This window comes from Oncorhynchus mykiss, chromosome 2 (genome assembly GCF_057628025.1).
Source record: "Oncorhynchus mykiss isolate SJ-2025 chromosome 2, ASM5762802v1, whole genome shotgun sequence".
In the NCBI taxonomy this organism is placed as follows: Eukaryota; Metazoa; Chordata; class Actinopteri; order Salmoniformes; family Salmonidae; genus Oncorhynchus; species Oncorhynchus mykiss.
In genome coordinates, this window is record NC_143023.1 from 11023955 (window position 1) to 11050701 (window position 26747).

General features: G+C 44.5%; 1 protein-coding gene across 3 annotated transcripts; it reads left to right on the top strand.

The window, feature by feature from the left end:
• LOC110520749 (DENN domain-containing protein 3) lies at positions 1-26203 on the top strand. 3 transcript variants are annotated; one of them, XR_016484013.1, is made up of 25 exons: positions 1-389; positions 1925-2079; positions 2190-2478; positions 2683-2798; positions 2957-3084; positions 3167-3272; positions 3548-3667; positions 5746-5964; positions 6235-6350; positions 6802-6957; positions 7267-7363; positions 7447-7550; positions 9124-9308; positions 10880-11039; positions 11328-11692; positions 12889-13059; positions 13487-13657; positions 15158-15287; positions 15614-15721; positions 20591-20730; positions 21578-21735; positions 22516-22649; positions 22850-22968; positions 23174-23311; positions 23692-26203. XR_016484013.1 is itself a non-coding variant. In XM_090188487.1 (25 exons), exons 2-25 carry the CDS (start codon positions 1996-1998, stop codon positions 23896-23898), a joined length of 3810 nt encoding a protein of 1269 aa, XP_090044613.1. In that variant the 5' UTR covers positions 1-389; positions 1925-1995; the 3' UTR covers positions 23899-26203. The 3 variants fall into 3 exon arrangements, 2 of the variants coding, with proteins under 2 accessions (XP_090044613.1, XP_090044622.1); XM_090188487.1 differs by having other exon boundaries at positions 12889-13148; XM_090188496.1 differs by lacking the exons at positions 12889-13059; positions 13487-13657; positions 15158-15287; ... (5 more) ...; positions 23174-23311; positions 23692-26203 and adding an exon at positions 12712-12880.
• Positions 26204-26747: the final 544 nt, after the last annotated feature.

Below are 26747 nucleotides of genomic sequence, written 5' to 3' on the forward strand. Positions count from 1 at the left end.
GCACATTGCTCACTAGATGGCACTATAACAAAGTCGATAGAGAAACTGAATGAGTCTTCTGACATCATTTATTATAGCAGTTTTGTTAAGTAGGCAATGCAGCTTCTTAACTTCTACGACAGCAAATTAGAATGCACGAGGTTTTGAATTCTTTACAAAAGTAGGGGCAACTGCATTTTTCCAGTACGCATGATTTTGTATCCTTTCTGAAAGCAGGAAGCAGCACGCTCTTAATCGCAGTCAGACAGATAACAGCATTTCCTGGGAAGGTCAAATCAACTGCATTGTTTACAAAGGTGTTTTGATTGTGTCTTTCGGTGGCTACAAATTCATTCAAACGAATGTCAGTGACTTTGGCCCGTGATCTTGGATTACCGATGGACCAACAGGTTGGTGAAGATCATTAATTGGCATTTGAAATAAATCAGTTAAAGACTAACTTTCTGTTTTGACAATTTACATTTTTATATGTAGCTGAGCTACCTTCTATATGTTTACGGAAACATGAATATGCTTTGACAGTGATGTATGCACAGTAGCTATTGAATGACACACAACATGGAGTTTGATCATCACATGCTCTTGGCCTATAAAGGGATCTTGGCTCTTTCAGTATGGCTTGTATGGAAAGAGTGCGGATGTTGCCAAGTTTTCCAGAGACACCAATTCATCAATGGAAACTAAATGCATTGTATGTCAGTCAATCAGTACCGAGAAGGCTGGGAATATGGGGAGATAAGCAGACAAAAGGAGTGTCCGATTTCAGCCTATTTCACTGTAACGCATTCATTTTAGTGCTGCTTCTAATTGTCTAGTTCAGACTACAACTGCAAAGGACTTGTGACATAAACTGCTGAAATCACATAAAACATTTCATGGTTTCAGTTCTGCAGCTATAATGACGTGATGCATGTGTATAATATGAACGCGTGTTGCTCTCATATGCGAAGCTATGCAGGAACTGGTGACAGGTCGCTTTTCAGACCGCCCATTAGAAAGTCACACCTCTATTGTAGATGCCAAAGGGATATGAGTGCAGTTACTAAGTTTTTTTAATTACATATTTTGTTTAATCTAAAAAGGCACTTATTTTCAATACAACAGCACTAGGCCACACACCCACCCCATCATAAAGTGAACTGTGCCACTCCTCAATTGAGTTTTCTCAGTGACCTATTGAAGGGTATCTTCAGCACACATGAAACCAATTTGCCCAGAAATTCCCCTCAAGCAGAGAAATTCAATTAAAGGGTGTTTATCTTGTATCTCCTGAGGTGGCTGCCTTTACAGAGGAGACAAGCTACAAGCTATAGCTGTATCTCCTGAGGTGGCTGCCTTTACAGAGGAGACAAGCTACAAGCTATAGCTGTATCTCCTGAGGTGGCTGCCTTTACAGAGGAGACAAGCTACAAGCTACAGCTGTATTTCCTCCAACTCTGCTTTGTTGTTTGGTGAGGTGATGCCATAGTTGCTTTTGATGACACCTTTTTTAATGGTTTCTCAGAGCAGAGGACACTCTCCAATTTGGTTTATTTTCCTAGTAGTGATCAGGTGAGCTGTGTTTCCAGGCTGAACCTCTTGGCTTGTTGTTGTAAATATCTATTAAAAGGTGATATAATATAATAAGCAGGATGTCATGTGCTCTTTATCTTGTTAGCCAGCTGCTGTGATCAAGGGTATAACAACTTGCCCAAATGAACAAGCTAAGGAGTGTGACTCATGTTTCTGAAGAACAATCTCTTTCTGTCTCTCACCCTCTCTCTCTCTCTCTCACCCTCTCTTTCTCTCTCACCCTCTCTGTCTCTGTCTCTCTTTCTCTCTCTCTCTCTCTCTGTCTCTGTCTCTCTCTCTCACCCTCTCTCTCTCTCTTTCTGTCTCTCTCTCACCCTCTCTCTATCTCTCTCTCTCGCTTCCTCCTCCAAAGAACAAATCCCATGCTTGGATGTGATTCCACCATTGTGAGCCTGATGTACAGAGGAGGAAGGACCGGTTCTGATGGCAGACCATCTTCCCTCAGGGCTACTGGAAGCGTGTGTTGTTGTCGGAGCCTCTGGGGATAAACTCAAGGATGTCTATCAGGTAATGGCAATCAGCAAATGTCTTTTTTAATACATACATTTATTAGAGAGGTGAGCTGGATCGTGGATTAGAAATGTAAAATGGAGGTTAACATGGATTGTTCTGTTTAGTCTCTACAGCAGGGCAACAGCACAACAGACCTCCTTATTTTAGACCCAGAGGTCTTGCAAGTCCATGTGCCTCCGTTTGTGACCAAAGAGAATGCAGATGAGTCTGGTGTCCCCAGAACCTTCAGTCGAGTCCAGTGCAGACGGTCCTTCATCAAGAAGAAGGAGAGGCTAGTGGTGGCTCCTAGTGGCCCTGGAGGGGCCGGGAGCAGTGAGGGGGCCACTGTCACGGAGGATGTCAGCGTCCCCAAGGACATCGACCTCATGGCCCTGCCCCAACTCTGCTTTCCAGGTAGAGGTATATTGTGAGGCTGATAGCCAGTTAAATGTGTCATTGTTGGGATTATAAAGATGACCTGAGGTAAACACCATACCAAAATGAAGGCTGACAGACATCCCTATGTACAATGTCATTAAAACATTAGCTCAAAGACATCGCCCAATGCACTGTCTAACAATAGAGAGATACAAATAATCCTTACTTTTCTGAAATCAGGGGGGCTTCAAGTAACAAATGAACCAAAAGAAGAGCGTTTTCACTTTCTAGTCTTCACGGATGTGTTCGGTAACCAAACCCATGGAGTGGTTGTTCAGTGTTGTAGACCATTTCAGGTGGGAGTCTTTCCTTTTTATTCTCCTGCAGAAACATGTGATCCTTTTCATTATAAAGCTGTGCAAAACAAAACCATGTTAAATGCTTTCGCTATGACGCTCCTTCCTGTGAAAGACTCAATGCTCACACAGTGGATTTGTCACTTCTGTCCTCGTAGGAAGGGTCAGTGTTCTATCAGAATGGACACTGGTCGTCCACCAGGACCACTAAGCTCTACACTGCTTTTGCCATCTGTGTCATATCCAAGCATCCTTATTACAATGCTCTGAAGGACTGTCTGTCTTGGTAAGGGTCAATACGTCTTCAATACAGCCCGTATATGTGTGTTGTCGTTTCTTAAATCATTCTCTTCTGTACACTTCTGTAGTTTGCTGGCGCAGCTTAGAGCAAGCAGGTTGTCTGAAGAGAGGGTGAAGGAATTTGCAGCCAAACTGTCTCTAGTGCCCATTCCACCCCCTGGACAACTACATGTGGTGAGCTGCTTTATGTTATCCAGTTCATCGATCCAAACTGCTAGGCTGCCTGAAGTGCCAGTGGTTGGTTGTATTTGAACACCACTCACTCTACATGGACTATGCATGGTTGGGGTTTGATTCTTCCTTGGTCCTTCATTTCTCCCCCCCTCTCTCCATCCTACAGTCAGAATAAAAATGACCCCAAAAAAATACAAACTACTACTACCACCACCAACACCTTTTCCTTATTGTGTACTGATATTGATGATGTACTCACCCCTGACTGTGCCCAGGTGTTCAACCTGAGACCCCTGATGATCGTACTGCCTTCCAGAGAGGATAAGGAACACCCCGCTGTAGACCTGGACCTCCATTTGCCCTTCCTGTGCTTTAGATCCAAACAGATTTTACAGGTGAGTAGAGAGTTATGTTCAGATGGGTAACATCATTTTCTACGATGAGCCATTCAACTGAAGTGTTCGGAGTGATGTTTTGACTTCTGCCCTGCCTGACAACAACTCTGTTTTTCTGCTCTGCTCTACTCTTTCTACTCTCCCCTTTCTGCTCTGCTCTTTCTGTTCTGCTCTACTCTCCTCTTTCTGCTCTACTCTTTCTACTCTGCTCTACTCTGCTCTTTCTACTCTGCTTTGATCTACTCTTTCTACTCTGCTCTTTCTGCCCTACTCTGCTCTTTCTGCTCTGCTCTACTCTGCTCTCCTATTTCTGCTCTACTCTTTCTACTCTACTCTACTCCTCTCTTTCTGCTCAACGTTTCTGCTCTTCTCTTTCTGCCCTACTTTGCTCTACTCTTTTTGCTCTACTCCTCTCTTTCTGCTCTACTCTGCTCTTTCTACTCTACTCTGCTCTGCTCTTTCTGTTCTCTGCTCTACTCTGCTCTTTCTGCTCTTTCTGCTCTACTCTACTCTTTCTGCTCTACTCTTTCTGCTCTACTTTCTCTTTCTGCTCTACTCTTTCTACTCTATTCTGCTCTACTCTGCTCTTTCTACTCTACTCTTAATGCTCTATTCTACTCTGCTCTGCTCTACTCTGCTCTTTCTGCTCTACCCTGCTCTACTCTGCTCCTTCTGCTTTACTCTATTCTGCTCTTTCTGCTCTACTCTGCTCTTTCTACTCTGCTCTGCTCTTTCTGCTCTACTCTTTCTGCTCTACTCTGATCTACTCTACTCTTTCTGCTCTTAATGATCTACTCTTTCTACTCTGCTCTTTTTGTTATGCTCTGCTCTACTCTGCTATGCTCTATTCTTTCTGCTCTACTTTTCTCTTTCTGCTCTGCTCTTTATGTTATACTCTGCTCTACTCTTTCTGCTCAACGTTTCTGCTCTGCTCTTTCTGCTCTACTCTTTCTACTCTACTCTGCTCTTTCTGCTCTATTCTGCTCTGTTCTCTTTCTGCCCTACTTTGCTCTACTCTTTTTGCTCTACTCCTCTCTTTCTGCTCTACTCTGCTCTTTCTACTCTACTCTGCTCTGCTCTTTCTGTTCTCTGCTCTACTCTTTCTGCTCTACTCTGCTCTTTCTGCTCTTTCTGCTCTACTCTTTCTGCTCTACTCTACTCTTTCTGCTCTACTCTTTCTGCTCTACTTTCTCTTTCTGCTCTACTCTTTCTACTCTATTCTGCTCTACTCTGCTCTTTCTACTCTACTCTTAATGCTCTATTCTACTCTGCTCTGCTCTACTCTGCTCTTTCTGCTCTACCCTGCTCTACTCTGCTCCTTCTGCTTTACTCTATTCTGCTCTTTCTGCTCTACTTTGCTCTTTCTACTCTGCTCTTTCTGCTCTACTCTTTCTGCTCTACTCTGATCTACTCTACTCTTTCTGCTCTTAATGATCTACTCTTTCTACTCTGCTCTTTTTGTTATGCTCTGCTCTACTCTGCTATGCTCTATTCTTTCTGCTCTACTTTTCTCTTTCTGCTCTGCTCTTTATGTTATACTCTGCTCTACTCTTTCTGCTCAACGTTTCTGCTCTGCTCTTTCTGCTCTACTCTTTCTACTCTACTCTGCTCTTTCTGCTCTATTCTGCTCTGTTCTTTCTACTCTACTCTGCTCTTTCTGCTCTATTCTGCTCTGTTCTTTCTGCTCTACTCTTCTCTTTCTGCTCTACTCTTTCTACTCTACTCTGCTCTTTCTGCTCTATTCTGCTCTGTTCTTTCTGCTCAACGTTTCTGCTCTGCTCTTTCTGCTCTACTCTTTCTACTCTGCTCTTTATGCTCTACTCTTTCTACTCTACTCTGCTCTGATCTCCTCTACTCTTTGTGCTCTGCTCTTTGTGCTCTGCTCTTTCTGCTCTGCTCTACTCTACTATGCTCTGATCTACTCTACTCTTTCTACTCTGGTACTTCTGCTCTACTCTGCTATTTCTGCTTTACTCTGCTCTACTCTGCTCTTTCTGCTCTACTTTACTCTGCTCTTTCTACCCTGCTCTCCTCTCCTCTGGTTCTATTGACCCCTGGCCCTGTGTTGGTTTGCCCAGATCATCACTGGTATTCTGATGGAGCAGAGGTTAGTGTTCTTCTCAGCTGACTGGGCCCGCCTCACCCTGGTGGCAGAGTGTTTCATGTTCTACATCCACCCCCTCCACTGGCAGCACCCCTACGTGCCCATCCTCTCAGCCCAGATGCTGGACTTCGTCATGGCCCCCACCGCCTTCCTCATGGGCTGCCACCTCAACCACTTTGAGGAGGTCGCTGCGGTAGGAGGCTTTGTATTAGTAGTAGTAGTTTCTTTATTGCAACCTTGGTACATCCTTTATATAACCATGCTTTTGTCTTTGTGTAATTTGATGTCGGACAACAATATGATTTTCATGATGCCGTTGTGTCAAGTGTCCAACTGTCCATAAACAGTGTTTAGACCTACTTCTTGGTTGTACTGTCTTGTTCCGTTTCCAAACAGTTGAAATGTCATAGCAGTTGGAGAAAGAAAAGCTTTGACTTTTGGAACTCTCTATTCTCTGTGATAGGAAACAGACGACCTGATCTTGATTAATATTGATGATGGAACAGTGTCTTCTTCCTGCTCAGAGACTGTCGACCTACCAGACGTCCCCTTCGTTTCGGCAGAGTGTTTTACCAAGCGGTAGGACCCCCCCAAAAAAAAATAAATTGCACCCTATTCCCTTTATAGTGCCCTACTAGGGAATAATGTACTACTTATGGGCACTGTTAAAAAGTAGTGCACTATATAGGGAATAGGGTGCCATTTCAGAATCAAATCAAATTGTAATCTTCACATGCTTCATAAACAAGAACTGTGGACTAACAGTGAAATGCTTACTTCCCAACAATGCAGAGAGAAAAATGTAGAACAAAAGAATAACAGGAGGTATACATAGACAATGCAGACTATGTGCTCTGTTCTGTGCTGAAGCCCCCTACAACTGAAATGACACATCCATTGTCTCAATAACACAGAATGAGGTTATTGATAGGTAGAATATCACATCAGTTATCACTCACAGTCATGCTTATATAACATTGTTTTTGTGGCAGTGAGTGAACAACAGTTTTCTTTTCCTGCTGCTCTACAGGAGGAAGGGCCTCCAGCTACAACATGATCTAGAGGTGTGTCACCAAGGGGCCGGCACAGACGTTAATGAGATGCGCATGCTGAGGAGACAATGGCAGCAGAACCTGAACTGGGAAATACAGAAGGTTACCTTGGAGCTCATTGTCAACATGTTTAGGTCAGTCATGCTGTTCAGACTCCCTTTCTGAGGTGCAGGGCTTAAAGTATGACATCATAATACACATCGGGTGGACTTCCTGCTTACAGACATCAACAAGTGAATTCAAATCTGTCAATACTGCTCTCCCTTGAGTAATGCTCACACTGGAAAGAGCCAATAGTGGCATATGTGAGATTATGTTGGTGTTGTACCTGTAAGGAGGAAGTCAACCCGGTGAGGTGTAGGAAGATGTTCTATTTCCTGGTCTTTAAAGGTACTAATGTAGCCCGTGTATTAATGGTCCGCTGTATTTCTGCCTTTCATCAGGGATGTCAGTGGTCACCTGAACTATGAACACCGAGTGTTTAACAGTGAAGAGTTCCTGAAGACCAGAGAGCTAGCTGACCTTCCCTTTTACAGAAAGGTACATGTTGAAGTAGCCTCTCAGATCACTATAAAGAGTACGGTTGATTCCTACACTCAATTTATACATGTGTATCCGTATAGGTCTTGGAGACACACATCTTTCATTCATTCCTGAAGGACCGCCTCAATAGGAAGATGGATGCTTTCACACGCATGGAAGTCAACACTCGCTCAGAGACACAGAAGTAAGCTCTCACTTACAATATCCCTTTCCTGCTTATCCCTTCCCTTCCCCTACCCTCCAACTCACTTTTCTCCCTGACGGTACAGTGATGGTTAGAACGAAACCTGAGTTATGGCACCGCTGGTAACCTGCCTGGACATGTTATGGAATTCAGTCCAATTATTAATTTATAGAACACACCGCTGCAAACCTGCTTTGTTAACATCAAAGGAAGAGTTTCTCCACAAGTCTGATCCAGTTATCCAGTCTGTTGGATGTTGTATTGTTGTTGAATATTTGAATGTACAGCAGAGGCGTTTTTCTCAAACCTCTCTTCGAGAACCACCATCCATTTACAGTGTTTGAGAGCTTTGATGATTAGTTGACCAGCTAGCCTTGACGATTAGTTGACCAGTTAGCCTTGACGATTAGTTGACCAGTTAGCCTTGACGATTAGTTGACCAGTTAGCCTTGACGATTAGTTGACCAGTTAGCCTTGACGATTAGTTGACCAGCTAGCCTGGACGATTAGTTGACCAGTTAGCCTTGACGATTAGTTGACAAGTTAGCCTTGACGATTAGTTGACAAGTTAGCCTTGACGATTAGTTGACCAGCTAGCCTTGACGATTAGTTGACCAGTTAGCCTTGACGATTAGTTGACCAGTTAGCCTTGACGATTAGTTGACCAGTTAGCCTTGACGATTAGTTGACCAGTTAGCCTTGACGATTAGTTGACCAGCTAGCCTTGACGATTAGTTGACCAGCGAGCCTGGACGATTAGTTGACCAGCGAGCCTGGACGATTAGTTGACCAGCTAGCCTTGACGATTAGTTGACCAGTTAGCCTTGACGATTAGTTGACCAGCTAGCCTTGACGATTAGTTGACCAGTTAGCCTTGACGATTAGTTGACCAGTTAGCCTTGACGATTAGTTGACCAGTTAGCCTTGACGATTAGTTGACCAGTTAGCCTTGACGATTAGTTGACCAGTTAGCCTTGACGATTAGTTGACCAGCTAGCCTGGACGATTAGTTGACCAGCGAGCCTGGACGATTAGTTGACCAGCTAGCCTTGACGATTAGTTGACCAGTTAGCCTTGACGATTAGTTGACCAGCTAGCCTTGACGATTAGTTGACCAGCTAGCCTTGACGATTAGTTGACCAGTTAGCCTTGACGATTAGTTGACCAGTTAGTGCTGGAATAGATCAAATAAGTGAAAGAGACTGACTAGGGATACTGGAGGAGTGATTTGGGAAATTATTTAATTCTATTACATAGTACCCCACTGCAAACATGCTACATATATGTCTGGGGGAGACTCAGTGAGAGGTTTAAGGTCTTGTATGGTGTTCTGGGTCTTGCATGGTATTCTGGGTCTTGTTTGGTACTCAGTCCTGTATGGTATTCTGGGTCTTGTTTGGTACTCAGTCCTGTATGGTATTCTGGGTCTTGTTTGGTACTCAGTCCTGTATGTGTATTAGGGTCTTGCATGGTATACAGTCCTGTATGGTATTTAGGGTATTGTATTGTACACAGTCCTGTATGGTATTTAGGGTATTGTATACAGTCCTGTTTTATATGTGTCTGATGTCAGAATGAAGGCGATGACAGACAACCCCAGGAGGCCCACCATGCAGGAAATGGCCAGGAAGTATAGCAGCGACCCAGAGATCCGTCTGAACAAGAGGCTGGGGATGAGCCTCCCCAACCTGGGAGAGGAGCGCCATCTCAACCTCCTCAGACAAACCTCCCTCAAGAAGACCATTATCCCTGAAAGTGGTGAGTACACTCTTAGAAAATGTGGTCCCAAAAGGGTTCTTTGGTTGTCCCCATAGTGTAACCCTTTTTTGTTCTAGGTAGAACACTTTTTTGGGTTCCATATATAACTGTCTGTTGAAAGGGTTCTACCTGGAACCCAAAAGGCTTTTTCAAGGGGTTCTCCTACCCTTTTAGGTACTAGATAGCAACTTTTTTTTAGAAAGGTTACAAAATTCCAGAAATGTTCCCCAAATTCCCAGGTTTTCCAGAAATCCCAGTTGGAAGATTAGTGGAATTAGAACGGAGGAAGCATGAAATCCTCCAACCAGGATTTCTGGAAATCCAGATTTTGCAACCCCTGCAGTGGGAGAAGTAATAATAGCTACCCACTGATTAACACATATACTGTGATGTTTAACTTTACACGGTTACATTAACATTACTCTTTCTTTGACTCTTTACTTGAAATGTCTATTGGACTACTCTACATAACACTGTCATAACGGATGTCATAACAAGTCATGTCTGTTGTTGTCAGCTAATGAAAAGTGACTTTACACTGACTTTACACTTGAAATGTCTATTGGACTACTCTACATAACACTGTCATAACGGATGTCATAACAAGTCATGTCTGTTGTTGTCAGCTAATGAAAACTGACTTTACACTGACTTTACACTTTAAATGTCTATTGGACTACTCTACATAACACTGTCATAACGGATGTCATAACAAGTCATGTCTGTTGTTGTCAGCTAATGAAAACTGACTTTACACTGACTTTACACTGGAAATGTCTATTGGACTACTCTACATAACAAGTCATGTCTGTTGTTGCCAGCTAATGAAAAGTGTTATAACACAAACTATTTAGTGTTACGTGACTCTTATAACAGATGGTTAAAGTAAAGTGTAGGTCAGCCTTGACTTCTGTGAACAAGAAGATTCATCTTAAAAGGAATTTTCACAAATGTTGAACTTCATGTTCATCCTCAATGTCAACATATGTTAAAATGGCATCTTTCTATGTTCATCCTCAATGTCAACATATGTTAAAATGGCGTCTTTCTATGTTCATCCTCAATGTCAACATATGTTAAAATGGCGTCTTTCTATGTTCATCCTCAATGTCAACATATGTTAAAATGGAGTCTTTCTATGTTCATCCTCAATGTCAACATATGTTAAAATGGAGTCTTTCTATGTTCATCCTCAATGTCAACATATGTTAAAATGGAGTCTTTCTATGTTCATCCTCAATGTCAACATATGTTAAAATGGAGTCTTTCTATGTTCATCCTCAATGTCAACATATGTTAAAATGGCGTCTTTCTATGTTCGCTAGTAAAACATATGGAGGGAGATAAGTGTTTCCAATGACATCGTTGTGCATCATGTGATTTTAACCAATTATGAGGAGGCATTACCTACTAAATGCCTCCTGATTGGTTGATAATGTCATTGGAAACACATCTTCCTCACTTATTTTACTACAGATCATAGAAACACGCCATTTTCACATATGTTGATGTTGAGGTGGTGCTGGAGATGATTCATATAAAGTAGACCCTTTTTGTATTTTTCTACACAGCCTTCAAGATCCCGCCCAAGCCTGTGAAGATCTTCAAGCTGCCAGAATTTCCTCCTCCCATGGTGCACCACCATGTCCAGAACTACTATGGAGAGTTGATCATACTACTGGGGAAGGCCATCTCCTGTGTTCCTCCTGAGAACTCCACCCTCCTGGCCAGGTACTTCGTTTACAACAGGGATTATTCATTTTATTAAGTCACACTTTAAACACACTACATCTAAAAAATATTTGTATTTATTTATTGGGTATTTGAAAAGTCCTCAGAGTGACCGGACCACCAAGTTTATAAAGGCAATGCTCCTGCTGATAGCAACGAGAGGTGGGCGAGACAGAGAGAGGGCGCGTTAGTGTGTGTCCAATCAGTCACAATACGCACTACATACATACTTCACAAATCATTTATAAGTCCTACTACTCTCCATACAACTCTTTCCCTCTTTCCAAGGTACTTCTACCTGCGCGGCTTCATGAACACGCTGTGTTCCAAGCGTCTTGACGCCCTCAGTGACTTCCAGAACCTCTACAAGACGGACATCGAGATCTTCCCCACCGACCTGGTAAAGGCGCTAGTGGACTCGCTGCAGAAGAACGAGTTCTCCCAGGTGGACCGGCGGCCAGAGCTCAAGCGGCTCATCTTCAAGGTGAAGACAGACAACGAGAGGGTGCTGGTCCAAGATGACGACCACGTGAAGAAGTTCCAGCTCCCTAAGACCCACATGCTGCAGGAGGACTTTGTGAAGCGCATCCAGGAGTCTGGGATTGTGAAAGACGTCGCCACCATCCATAGACTGTTTGAGGCCCTCACTGTGGGTAAGTTGAGACTTACCATCCATAGGCTGTTTGAGGCCCTCACTGTGGGTAAGTTGAGACTTACCATCCATAGGCTGTTTGAGGCCCTCACTGTGGGTAAGTTGAGACTTACCATCCATAGGCTGTTTGAGGCTCTTACTGTGGGTAAGTGAGTTAAGAGGTCAGGCCTCTCGTTGACAGGACATGGAAATACATGAGCAGTACAGTATGGTTGTACTATAGCAATAAGATCACCCATGATAGTAAACGAGTGATTGATCTGTCAATACAGTTTGAAAAACAGTACCACTCTGCCTAGGAACACGGTGTGTATCATCTTATTATCCTTACTTTATTAATAGGATCTTGTAAGAGTGACTTTGGATTCAGTGACTTTGGGTTTGAATTCTGCCATGAGGAGTCCCTCCAAATCAGTATTTTACATTGACTCCTCATTGGATGGTAAGCAAGACTGTCCAGTTTGTCTGCAGCATCCCATCGTATGATTGGTCAGCGGGACTCATGTGGCATCTCTTTTATTTTTTCTCTCTATCTTCATCTCTGCTTGGGTTTAACGTTCATTCCATGACATCTTACATGAGATGGATGGCTGTTGTTTCATGGGGCGTCTTCAGCTATGGAAGATGTATAAATGTGCTCTTTGCTTTGACAAAACACAGGGTTTCTGTTTACAATGGATGCTGTTTGAAGTAGCTTGTTTCTATTGGCTTGAATGACATGCATGAACATGAAAGTAAAATGATGGAATGCATTTTCATGGTTTTAATATGCGTTTGATGAGCATGTTCTCTACAGGCTGCTGAGACTTGTCATGCCTTGTTTACATTCACATCACCACTCTTACAACGAATGGCTCCTTGAAGACTGAAGACTTCTAAGAGAAGGTTACCTCTGTTTCCAGGGCAACAGAATCAGATTGACCCAGAGGTGTTCCGTGTGTTCTACACCTTCTGTTTCCAGGGCAACAGAAGCAAATTGACCCAGAGGTGTTCTGTGTGTTCTACACCTTCTGTTTCCAGGGCAACAGAAGCAGATTGACCCAGAGGTGTTCCGTGTGTTCTACACCTTCTGTTTCCAGGGCAACAGAAGCAAATTGACCCAGAGGTGTTCTGTGTGTTCTACACCTTCTGTTTCCAGGGCAACAGAATCAGATTGACCCAGAGGTTTTCCGTGTGCTCTACACCTTCTGTTTCCAGGGCAACAGAAGCAGATTGACCCAGAGGTATTCCGTGTGTTCTACACCTTCTGGAAGGAGACGGAGGTGGAGGCCCAGGATGTTCACCTACCAGCTGAGGTCATGGAGCACCTGGACAACAACGAGTGTGTCTACAAGCTGTCCTGCTCCGTCAAAACCAACCAGGGAGTGGGTAAGATCGCCATGACACAGAAGAGGCTGTTCCTGCTCACTGACGGGAGGCCTGGGTTTATCGAGATCACCAAGTTCAGAGACATAAAGGTGTGGTTACTCTATGTTTAGGCACTAGTAGTAGTACTGTTCAGGGATGAGTTCTCTAAAAGCTTTGTAGTCTTAAAATAATATTTGACAAGTATAGGCAATGGATGAAAGATTATCTTAGTGCTATGAAGCTTTTGGAAACTCACTCCGTAATGAATAATATGGAAGGGTACATTGGTATGACTACAGTGTATTGCCTTCAATGTTTGGCTTTGTTCAAATGAAAAATCTGCCATGATGACGATGACATATCTGATAATCCTCTCCTCACATTTCAGTTGAATGCATTCAGTTGTCCAACTGACTAGATATCCCCCTTTCCCTCTCGTCTCTGTCAGGAGGTGAACATCTCCTTTTCTCCTTTCCTGCTGCTGAGGATCCCGTCTCTGAAGATCAAGTGCAGTCTGAGGAAGGAGGTGTTTGAGGCCAACCTGAAGTCTGCGTGTGACCTGTGGAATCTCATGGTCAGAGAGATGTGGGCTGGGAGGACGATGGCAGACGACCACAAGGTAGGATATACGCTGGATCTCATTCAATAGGGTATAATGTAACCAAGTTGAATTCATTAAACTAACCCCTTCAGCTTGAAATCCCCCAACCCGCACCATGGAATTGCTAGCTTTTCGGTGGCGCAGCAAAGCTGTTAAGCAGTGCAGTGACTTCTGTTCCACTTTGTGGAACGTGTGGGTAGAAATATTAGCATAGTCCATTTCACCCTCCTGAATGCGTTCTGTGGTTATTCATAGTCTTGAAAAACATGTCACATTCTTTTATTACCTTATGAAGAAACTATAAGATCTGTTGGCACCTTAAGGGATATTAATCTTACAGTACAGGCTTGTCCCACCCCTCTGGCCTGATGGTTTCCTCCAGGCTTCCTAAAGGGATATTAATCTGACAGTACAGGCTTGTCCCACCCCTCTGGCCTGATGGTTTCCTCCAGGCTTCCTAAAGGGATATTAATCTGACAGTACAGGCTTGTCCTACCCCTCTGGCCTGATGGTTTCCTCCAGGCTTCCTAAAGGGATATTAATCTGACAGTACAGGCTTGTCCTACCCCTCTGGCCTGATGGTTTCCTCCAGGCTTCCTAAAGGGATATTAATCTTACAGTACAGGCTTGTCCCACCCCTCTGGCCTGATGGTTTCCTCCAGGCTTCCTAAAGGGATATTAATCTGACAGTACAGGCTTGTCCCACCCCTATGGCCTGATGGTTTCCTCCAGGCTTCCTAAAGGGATATTAATCTGACAGTACAGGCTTGTCCTACCCCTCTGGCCTGATGGTTTCCTCCAGGCTTCCTAAAGGGATATTAATCTTACAGTACAGGCTTGTCCCACCCCTCTGGCCTGATGGTTTCCTCCAGGCTTCCTAAAGGGATATTAATCTTACAGTACAGGCTTGTCCCTCCCCTCTGCTCTGCTGGAAAGTATTATGTTTTGTCCTTATTATATTATCCGAATGTGATCTTCCAAACTTAATGTGATCTTCCAAACTTAATGTGATCTTCCAAACTTAATGTGATCTCCCAAACGTAATGTTATCTCCCACACTGTTTAATTGGCTGTACTCATTGTACATTGTAATGTGTAGTAGGTTGTGTGTTTATACTTGTAAGACTATGTCTCTCTTATAGGATCCTCAGTACAGGCAGTGTGTGTATAAGTTGTCATGTTCCCTTTAAGGATCCTCAGTACAGTTGTCATGTTCCCTTTAAGGATCCTCAGTACAGGCAGTGTGTGTATAAGTTGTCATGTTCCCTTATAGGATCCTCAGTACAGGCAGTGTGTGTATAAGTTGTCATGTTCCCTTTAAGGATCCTCAGTACAGGCAGTGTGTGTATAAGTTGTCATGTTCCCTTATAGGATCCTCAGTACAGGCAGTGTGTGTATAAGTTGTCATGTTCCCTTTAAGGATCCTCAGTACAGGCAGTGTGTGTATAAGTTGTCATGTTCCCTTTAAGGATCCTCAGTACAGGCAGTGTGTGTATAAGTTGTCATGTTCCCTTTAAGGATCCTCAGTACATGCAGCAGGCTTTGACTAACGTCTTGCTCATGGATGCTGTGGTTGGCTGCCTTCAGACCCAGAAGGCCATATTTGCCGCCTCCAAACTGGCATACTTTGACAGAGTGAAACATGAAGGTATGCATTATGGTCCAGATGCACTTTCAATTAGTTTTTTTTGCATATAAATCATCTGTAAGCTTTACCATTTGTAAGTTTAATGGTGGGGTTCCGGACTAAAACACAAACTCAATGGAGAATCATTGAAAATGTATTTAGTCCAGGAGTTTCCAGGAAACCACCCCTTGGACTTCAAGGATCAAGTATACAACTAAATCAACAACATCGGATGTGCCTCTGAAGAACAATAGTGTGTGAAATTCATTGTGATTTTCTGTAATCCGGATCAGACATATTCTGATATGTCATTTTTTTCTGCTTTCTGTTTTGTTGTCTGTAAGCAGTTCCTGTGATGGTTCCAAAGACAACATTGGAGACGTTGAAACACAAGATCAATCCATCACTAGACCTCCCAGCCCCACAGACTGTACATGTCTTACTCTACACACCAGGTGAGGGGAAACAGACAGCTGGCTTTCTGTTACTCTACACACCAGGTGAGGGGAAACAGACGGCTGACTTTCTGTTACTCTACACACCAGGTGAGGGGAAACAGACGGCTGACTTTCTGTTACTCTACACACCAGGTGAGGGGAAACAGACAGCTGACTTTCTGTTACTCTATACACCAGGTGAGGGGAAACAGACCGCTGACTTTCTGTTACTCTACACACCAGGTGAGGGGAAACAGACAGCTGACTTTCTGTTACTCTACACACCAGGTGAGGGGAAACAGACGGCTGACTTTCTGTTACTCTACACACCAGGTGAGGGGAAACAGACGGCTGACTTTCTGTTACTCTACACACCAGGTGAGGGGAAACAGACAGCTGACTTTCTGTTACTCTACACACCAGGTGAGGGGAAACAGACGGCTGACTTTCTGTTACTCTACACACCAGGTGAGGGGAAACAGACGGCTGACTTTCTGTTACTCTACACACCAGGTGAGGGGAAACAGACCGCTGACTTTCTGTTACTCTACACACCAGGTGAGGGGAAACAGACGGCTGACTTTCTGTTACTCTACACACCAGGTGAGGGGAAACAGACAGCTGGCTTTCTGTTACTCTACACACCAGGTGAGGGGAAACAGACCGCTGACTTTCTGTTACTCTACACACCAGGTGAGGGGAAACAGACCGCTGACTTTCTGTTACTCTACACACCAGGTGAGGGGAAACAGACGGCTGACTTTCTGTTACTCTACACACCAGGTGAGGGGAAACAGACAGCTGACTTTCTGTTACTCTACACACCAGGTGAGGGGAAACAGACAGCTGACTTTCTGTTACTCTACACACCAGGTGAGGGGAAACAGACAGCTGACTTTCTGTTACTCTACACACCAGGTGAGGGGAAACAGACGGCTGACTTTCTGTTACTCTACACACCAGGTGAGGGGAAACAGACGGCTGACTTTCTGTTACTCTACACACCAGGTGAGGGGAAACAGACAGCTGACTTTCTGTTACTCTACACACCAGGTGAGGGGAAACAGACGGCTGACTTTCTGTTACTCTACACACCAGGTGAGGGGAAACAGACGGCTGACTTTCTGTTACTCTACACACCAGGTGAGGGGAAACAGACCGCTGACTTTCTGTTACTCTACACACCAGGTGAGGGGAAACAGACGGCTGACTTTCTGTTACTCTACACACCAGGTGAGGGGAAACAGACAGCTGGCTTTCTGTTACTCTACACACCAGGTGAGGGGAAACAGACCGCTGACTTTCTGTTACTCTACACACCAGGTGAGGGGAAACAGACCGCTGACTTTCTGTTACTCTACACACCAGGTGAGGGGAAACAGACGGCTGACTTTCTGTTACTCTACACACCAGGTGAGGGGAAACAGACAGCTGACTTTCTGTTACTCTACACACCAGGTGAGGGGAAACAGACAGCTGACTTTCTGTTACTCTACACACCAGGTGAGGGGAAACAGACAGCTGACTTTCTGTTACTCTACACACCAGGTGAGGGGAAACAGACGGCTGACTTTCTGTTACTCTACACACCAGGTGAGGGGAAACAGACGGCTGACTTTCTGTTACTCTACACACCAGGTGAGGGGAAACAGACCGCTGACTTTCTGTTACTCTACACACCAGGTGAGGGGAAACAGACAGCTGACTTTCTGTTACTCTACACACCAGGTGAGGGGAAACAGACAGCTGACTTTCTGTTACTCTACACACCAGGTGAGGGGAAACAGACAGCTGACTTTCTGTTACTCTACACACCAGGTGAGGGGAAACAGACAGCTGACTTTCTGTTACTCTACACACTAGTGTGAGGGGAAACAGACGGCTGACTTTCTGTTACTCTACACACCAGGTGAGGGGAAACAGACAGCTGACTTTCTGTTACTCTACACACCAGGTGAGGGGAAACAGACCGCTGACTTTCTATCATAGTTTGTCTCTTATCTTCACTCTGATGTATCTGCTTGTAAGATAGAAGCTGTTTACATGCCAGTTAAGTTCATGTCCTAACATGTCCTGTAAGGTCCATGTCCTAACATGTCCTGTAAGGTGCATGTCCTAACATGTCCTGTAAGGTGCATGTCCTAACATGTCCTGTAAGGTGCATGTCCTAACATGTCCTGTAAGGTGCATGTCCTAACATGCCCTGTAAGGTGCATGTCCTAACATGTCCTGTAAGGTGCATGTCCTAACATGTCCTGTATGGTGCATGTCCTAACATGTCCTGTATGGTGCATGTCCTAACATGTCCTGTATGGTGCATGTCCTGTAAGGTGCATGTCCTAACATGTCCTGTAAGGTGCATGTCCTAACATGTCCTGTAAGGTGCATGTCCTAACATGTCCTGTATGGTGCATGTCCTAACATGTCCTGTATGGTGCATGTCCTAACATGTCCTGTAAGGTGCATGTCCTGTAAGGTGCATGTCCTGTAAGGTGCATGTCCTGTAAGGTGCATGTCCTAACATGTCCTGTAAGGTGCATGTCCTGTAAGGTGCATGTCCTGTAAGGTGCATGTCCTAACATGTCCTGTAAGGTGCATGTCCTGTAAGGTGCATGTCCTGTAAGGTGCATGTCCTGTAAGGTGCATGTCCTAACATGTCCTGTAAGGTGCATGTCCTAACATGTCCTGTAAGGTGCATGTCCTAACATGTCCTGTAAGGTGCATGTCCTAACATGTCCTGTATGGTGCATGTCCTAACATGTCCTGTAAGGTGCATGTCCTAACATGTCCTGTAAGGTGCATGTCCTAACATGTCCTGTAAGGTGCATGTCCTAACATGTCTGAGTGGAAACCAGAGGAGCTTTGAAGCCGTAATAGTTGGCTGCAAATACACACTAGTGGAAAGCACCCAGACAGGCCTAATTGTTTGTCTACTCTCAGCTGTTTATGTAGATGAGTACATGTATTGTCAAAGTTTGTCTCATTTCTTCACACTTGTCAGGTGTGGTAACTTATGAACTTGTTGTACTGTACAGTGTGAGTCAACAAAACTTAATATATCACTGACCGGCTCAACATTTGAAATAGTTTATTTTGTATTTTTTACATTGGTTAAAAGTAGAAGCTCAGAGCTACAAAATGATATATGCATTTTTGAGGAACAATGGGAAAGTAATTCTGCAAGTTGATAAACTTGTAAACTCACTTTTGAGAAAAGGACATTTTGAATGTTTTGGAGAGCTCTCCTTTGTCTACACCCATTCAGCATTGTTCACACCCTCTGAAGCCTTAGCTCCACCCATCTATTTAAAGATTCACATGTGAGGTCATGTGCTAAACAGTGAGTAGTGTAGTAAAGATGAAGATTTAAAGTGGTAGTAGCCAACAACATGGAAAAATTCCAGGTAAACAGAAAGTGTCCAGATAAAAAAGACTTTATAAATATTAGATGGCGCTTACCCAGACACACTTATCTAAATTGATGGGCCATGTGAAAGAAATGCTATAACCCCCAGCCACGTCCAGTGGTGGAAAAGGTATTATGGTCATACTTGAGTAAATGTAATGATACCTTAATAGATAATGACAGAAGTAAAAGTAAAAGTCACCCAGTAAAATACTACTTGAGTAAAAGTCTAAAAGTATTTGGTTTTAAAAATACTTAAGTATCAAAAGTAAATGGAATAAAATGTACTTTAGTATCAAAGGTAAAATAAATGATTTATACAAATTCCTTATAGTGAACCAGACGGCCTAATTGTTTTATTTTTATTGCCGGATAGCCAGGGGTACACTCCAACACTCCACTCCAACACCCTAACACTCCAACACTCCACTCCAACACCCTAACACTCCAACACTCCAACACCCTAACACTCCAACACTCCACTCCAACACCCTAACACTCCAACACTCCAACACCCTAACACTCCAACACTCCACTCCAACACTCCAACACTCCAACACTCCACTCCAACACTCCAACACTCCAACACTCCACTCCAACACCCTAACACTCCAACACTCCACTCCAACACCCTAACACTCCAACACTCCAACACTCCAACACTCCAACACTCCACTCCAACACTCCACTCCAACACTCTAACACTCCAACACTCCACTCCAACACCCTAACACTCCAACACCCTAACACTCCAACACCCTAACACTCCAACACTCCACTCCAACACCCTAACACTTCAACACTCCAACACTCCACTCCAACACCCTAACACTCCAACACCCTAACACTCCAACACCCTAACACTCCAACACTCCACTCCAACACCCTAACACTCCAACACTCCACTCCAACACCCTAACACTCCAACACTCCAACACTCCACTCCAACACCCTAACACTCCAACACTCCAACACTCCACTCCAACACCCTAACACTCCAACACTCCACTCCAACACCCTAACACTCCAACACTCCAACACTCCAAGACATAATTTACAAACAAAGCATGTGTGTTTAGTGAATCCTCCAGATCAGAAGCAGTAGGGATGACCAGGGATGTTCACTTGATAAGTGTGTGAATAGGACAATTTTCCTGTCAAAATGTAACGAGTACTTTTGGGTGTCCAGCGAAATGTATGGAGTAAAAGGTACATTATTTTCTTTCTGTAGTGAAGTAAAAGTTGCCAAAAAAAGAATAGTAGGATCTGAAAGGCAGTGAAAAACCCACATATTCTGTTGTAATGCAGAGCTACAGTGTATACCTTATACATATCATCTATATGCCTGTGGGAGTATCCATCGACTGGCTGACCCATGGATTGTGTATTTAACTTTTATTGTATTTGATTTTGATGTAGACATTCGCAGATAAAAGCTGAATTGCTGTGACTGACTACAGTCTCTCTCTCTGTTTATCCAGGCCAGTTGAGTTACTCGGAGGCAGACGGAGATGGGAACACCAAGCTGTGGTGTGCCCTCAGTGGTGGGAGGGTGGTTGTGTTTGATGCAGCCAGCTGGTCCATGCAGCAGAACTGTGTTCAAGTGGGATCCTCCCAACTGGTATGATGTCTGCAAGCAGACACACACCATTTCCCCTGCGCTCTCCCTGGACTATCACTTGAGCCTTCCTACTAGGCTCTGTTCCAATATCCACATTAGTGTAGCAGAACACTTAGAGAGAAGCATTGGATTTGGCCATACATTCTAAGGGTTATATGTGAGTGGATATTGGAACATGTCCTTTGTTTTTGTGAAATTGCTTACAAATATCCTTTGAAAAGAAATTGTTATATTGAATTAAGTACACAGTGATCTCTTTCTCTCGCTCTCTGTTTCACTTGTTCTCTCTCCATCTCTCTTTCTCTAGCTCTCTGTCACTTGTTCTCTCTCTCTCTCTCTCTCTCTCTCTCTCTAGCTCTCTTTCACTTGTTCTCTCTCTTCCTCTCTTTCACCCGTTCTTTCTCTCTCTCTCCCCCCTCTAGTTCTGCTTCACTTGTTTTCTCCCTCTCCATCTTTCTCTCTCCCTCTCTCTCTCTTTCTCTCTCTCTCTAGCTCTCTTTCACTCGTTCTTTCTCTCGCTCCTCTAGTTCTGTTTCACTTGTTTTCTCTCTCTCCCTCTCTAGCTCCTCTCTCTCTCTCTCTCTCTCTCTCTCTCTTTTTCTTCTGTTGATAGTGTTTCCTCTTTTCTGTGGTCTCATGAGGTATGAACAGGAGTGCCTGCCATTCACATGACAGTGGATTAAACCTGGATATGTATGCGTCCGAAATAGCACCCTATTCCCTATATAGTGCACTTCCTTTGACGAGAGTCCTATGGGCCTTGGTCAAAAGTAGTGCACTATATAGGGAATAGGTGCCATTTGGGACGTATTTATGTGCTGAATACGTGGCTTTATTATGTGCACAGAACTGCATGCTGGGATTGGACCAGGATCAAGTATGGATTGGCTCCCAGGATTCCATCATTTACATAATTGACACTCGCAGCATGTCCTGCAATAAGCAGCTGACAGAGCACAGGCATGAGGTTATGGACTTTGCCCTGGAGGAGAGTGACAAGATGAGGTAAAATGTTACACATATAGTACCGTATGTCTGTGTCCCACAGTGCACCCTATTCCCTATATACTGTAGGGCACTCTTTCATGCTACAGTCACTTCACCACCCTCACAAACTGTTAACCCATGTGTGATGCTGAGGATTCTATGTTGAAGGAAGGATAATGTGTTAGAACTGCCTGTTCAAATGACCAATGCACCTATTGCAGAAAGGGGTTCTTCTAACTGTCCCACCCCAGTATCATAATGCACCTATTGCAGAAAGGAGTTCTTCTAACTGTCCCACCCCAGTATCATAGTGCACCTATTGCAGAAAGGAGTTCTTCTAACTGTCCCACCCCAGTATCATAGTGCACCTATTGCAGAAAGGAGTTATTCTAACTGTCCCACCCCAGTATCATAGTGCACCTATTGCAGAAAGGAGTTCTTCTAACTGTCCCACCCCAGTATCATAGTGCACCTATTGCAGAAAGGAGTTCTTCTAACTGTCCCACCCCAGTATCATAGTGCACCTATTGCAGAAAGGAGTTCTTCTAACTGTCCCACCCCAGTATCATAGTGCACCTATTGCAGAAAGGAGTTCTTCTAACTGTCCCACCCCAGTATCATAGTGCAAGAATGTTAGAACATGGAGTGTTTTTGATGTCTATTTCCAACCAGCAGATGGCAGCAGTGTACTTAAACTACTTCTTTACTTTGCCCTCAGTGAATCATCAGTAGTTAGACCACAATCAGGCTTCTACATGGTGCTTGTTTTAATCCAACTGTCCCTCTCCTCCCCCCCAGACAGACATACTCCTGTAGTGCCGATGGAACAGTCATTCTGTGGGACCTCTCAACGCTCATAGTGAAAAAGCAGTTTCAACTGACCTGTGATAGGCTTATGTCCATTCAGCTCTTCAATGGAACACTGTGGTGCTGTAAGTAAACTCACTCAGTCATAGTTATACTCTAACTGTATATTATATTCTATTTTTTTTATATACTCCTATGTATTATATACCCTGCCAATGATCAATTAACAAAGTGTGTCAATTGACCACAAGATAACATGCTAACAACAGCAAGCATCTAGACAGAAACCTTTGTTTGTTTTGTTCCCATCTGTTATGTTGACTAGGTGCCAGAGACGGCATCGTTGAACTGAGGAAGAACGGAACCCCACATCGTAAGATGACACTTCCTGAGGATCTACGGAGCATTCCCACTGAGTTCAGCAGCCTCATCCTCTTCTTAGAGGTAGTAGGCCCATGTTCCCTTCATCTTGGAGATTTCACTGAACCAAGATCTTTATCTCATACTAGGCCTTCACCATGGCCTCCAAGTGGCCTCAATAATCAAGCCAAACACTATGTATTTTTGCAGCCTTCCAACAGTCAGTTTGCTTGTCAATGAGAGTGTCATGAGCTGATGGCTAAACCAGTCCACTGTGTGTTTCTTTCAGAGGGGCCAGTTGTGGACGAGCTGTTCTGATTCTGACGAGCTCTGTCTCTGGCACTGTAAAGACCTGACCAAGCCTTTCCTGAGGGTGCGGCTGCAGAACTGTACAGGGGTCAACTGTATGATCAAGGTTAAGAATCAGGTGAGAAAATAATGGGCTCAGTTGGATGTTCTTTGCGTGTTTTGCTGGTAACACTTTAATGGAAGGGTACCAACATAATAACCTCCTTAACACGTTACTATTAACACATACCAAACACATTCAGAAGATTCTGGCAACAACGGTCTTTCTCAGGTGGTGCAATTTCTACAAAAGCTTGTAAAGTAGCAGTTAAAATAGTACCGTACTTAGAAATGATACCATACATTCCACCCTACCATCATTATTTTATCTCTCATAGTAATGATCAGAGTGTCCAGAGCGAACTCTGAGTTTTATTTAGGTAGTGAATGTCACAGTACAACTGCAAATCCTCAACAAGCTTCTCTTCATTGTTTGTCTCCTCCCCCTCCCTCGTCCAGATCTGGGTTGGCTGCAGCGGGCCGAGCCCTGACCAGTGCAGGATGAGTGGGAAGATCTACATAGTGGATACAGAGAGCCACAGTGTAGAGAAGGAGCTGATGGCCCACACAGACAGTGTCCAGGCACTGTGCTCTGCAGAGGGCCGCTATGTACTCAGTGGCTCCGCCTGCCAGGATGGCAAAATCGCCATTTGGAAGGTTGAGTAGAGGACGAGTAGCCTGGTCCAGTATCTGTTTGTGTGGTTTTGCCAACTCTTTTAAGTGAATGAAATGTTTGGCACAACAATGACAGGAGTTTCCTAAACAGCAGAAATAGATGTGGGACCAGGTTAGAGGAAGAGCCCTGCAGACCCCGAGGAGTCCTACAGGTCTGAAGAGGCTATAGCCCCCTCAAACTCAACTCTGGACCTGGAAGCCAGTTCCACTGCTTTGTTTCATTGTTCCCCTCTAATCAGGGACTGATTTAGACCTGGGACTCCAGGTGGGTGATTCCCCTCTAATCAGGGACTGATTTAGACCTGGGACTCCAGGTGGGTGATTCCCTTCTAGTCAGGGACTGATTTAGACCTGGGACTCCAGGTGGGTGATTCCCCTCTAGTCAGGGACTGATTTAGACCTGGGACTCCAGGTGGGTGATTCCCCTCTAATCAGGGACTGATTTAGACCTGGGACTCCAGGTGGGTGATTCCCCTCTAATCAGGGACTGATTTAGACCTGGGACTCCAGGTGGGTGATTCCCCTCTAGTCAAGGACTGATTTAGACCTGGGACTCCAGGTGGGTGATTCCCCTCTAGTCAAGGACTGATTTAGACCTGGGACTCCAGGTGGGTGATTCCCCTCTAATCAGGGACTGATTTAGACCTGGGACTCCAGGTGGGAGATTCCCCTCTAGTCAGGGACTGATTTAGACCTGGGACTCCAGGTGGGAGATTCCCCTCTAATCAGGGACTGATTTAGACCTGGGACTCCAGGTGGGTGATTCCCCTCTAGTCAGGGACTGATTTAGACCTGGGACTCCAGGTGGGTGATTCCCCTCTAATCAGGGACTGATTTAGACCTGGGACTCCAGGTGGGTGATTCCCCTCTAATCAGGGACTGATTTAGACCTGGGACTCCAGGTGGTTGATTCCCATCTAATCAGGGACTGATTTAGACCTGGGACTCCAGGTGGGTGATTCCCCTCTAATCAGGGACTGATTTAGACCTGGGACTCCAGGTGGGTGATTCCCCTCTAATCAGGGACTGATTTAGACCTGGGACTCCAGGTGGGTGATTCCCCTCTAGTCAGGGACTGATTTAGACCTGGGACTCCAGGTGGGTGATTCCCCTCTAATCAGGGACTGATTTAGACCTGGGACTCCAGGTGGGTGATTCCCCTCTAATCAGGGACTGATTTAGACCTGGGACTCCAGGTGTTTGCAATGAATTAACAAGTAGAACAGAAAAGCAGCAGGCTCCGGAGGGGGTCAGAGTTGAATGTCCCTGCTATAGACTTAAATTGTTCTTATTTTCCCTGAACACCTCAGAGACGGTGAGCTTCTAAATGTTTTTGCTCATAGCTTTGTTCTAAAATGTGCTTTTCCTGGATTAAGGACTCAAGGTTGGCCATTTTGTTTTTCACATCCTTCCATGTCTGTGTCCAAAATGGCCCCACGCTGCTCCACCTTGTTGTCTGTCCAACCCCACCATGCTGCTCCACCTTGTTGTCTGTCCAACCCCACCACGCTGCTCCACCTTGTTGTCTGTCCAACCCCACCACGCTGCTCCACCTTGTTGTCTGTCCAACCCCACCATGCTGCTCCACCTTGTTGTCTGTCCAACCCCACCACGCTGCTCCACCTTGTGGTCTGTCCCCCAACCCCACCATGCTGCTCCACCTTGTGGTCTGTCCCCCAACCCCACCATGCTGCTCCACCTTGTGGTCTGCCCCCCAACCCCACCATGCTGCTCCACCTTGTGGGCTGCTCCCCCCCCCCCCCCCCCCCCATCCCACAGTACTCAGCAGCTCCACCTTGTTGTCTGTCCAACCCCACCATGCTGGTCCACCTTGTTGTCTGTCCAACCCCACCATGCTGCTCCACCTTGTGATCTGCCCCCCAACCCCACCATGCTGCTCCACCTTGTGGTCTGTCCCCCCCCCCCCATCCCACCGTACTCAGCAGCACCACCTTGTTCGAAAATGTGAGGACCCTGCTATTCCCTATATAGTACACTACTTTTGACCAGGGCCCTATAGAGAATAGGGTGCCATTAGGGATGTATACAGTGGACATTGAGGCTCAGGGAATGACATGATCATGAAGAACCCTGTCATCCTCTGTTCTCTTTATGTTGGGGTCTGCCTGTATATACTGGATGATGATGATGTAATAGCATTTCTCTGACTGTTTCACAATGTTTTGATTTTTTTTCACAAAAAATATTCTGGATACACTAAATGTCTTCTTTCAGATTCATATTTCTGCCTCACCCATGTCTTAGCTGTCACATACAATAAAAAAATGATTGTACAGTTATTTAGTATTTATTCCTATGCTGATTCATGCAAGTCAGCTTTCTTTCATATACATATAATAATTATGCACCCTGGGGACATCCCAAATGGGACCCTATTCCCTATAAAGTGCACTACTTTTGACCAGGGCCCGTAAGGCTATGTGCAAAGTTACTGCACTATTTAGGGAATAGAGTGTCGTTTAGTATGCCGACTGGGTCTCTGCTATGGGCCTGGCTTGCTGTGTGTTGTAGTATTATGCAGAGAGCTAATGAAAGGAATGTTTTGGGATGTGTCTGTTAGACAATGGAAACACAGAGTTCTCTTGCTGTGTCTGTGGGTGGGTGTGAATGACATGTAAATGTGAGTCTATTTAACCACAGAGAACTCAGTTGTCAATGCTTTTTTTTTTGCATTGCAAAATAATATTATTTCTAATGTATTTAGCTATTTGTAATATCAATATCAATATCATTTGTATTAGTCACTTTAGTATAAGAAAATACGTTTTTGTGCAGTACTGTCATTCTCATTGATGTAATTGTCATGTGAAAAGCTATTT

Coding starts and splice junctions, on each gene's coding strand:
- LOC110520749 (XM_090188487.1), top strand. CDS start 1,996: ATGGCAGACCATCTTCCCTCAGGGCTACTGGAAGCGTGTGTTGTTGTC. Junction 11,040..11,327: donor AACTCCACCCTCCTGGCCAG/GTACTTCGTTTA, acceptor CCTCTTTCCAAG/GTACTTCTACCTGCGCGGCT. Junction 23,312..23,691: donor TGATCAAGGTTAAGAATCAG/GTGAGAAAATAA, acceptor TCCCTCGTCCAG/ATCTGGGTTGGCTGCAGCGG.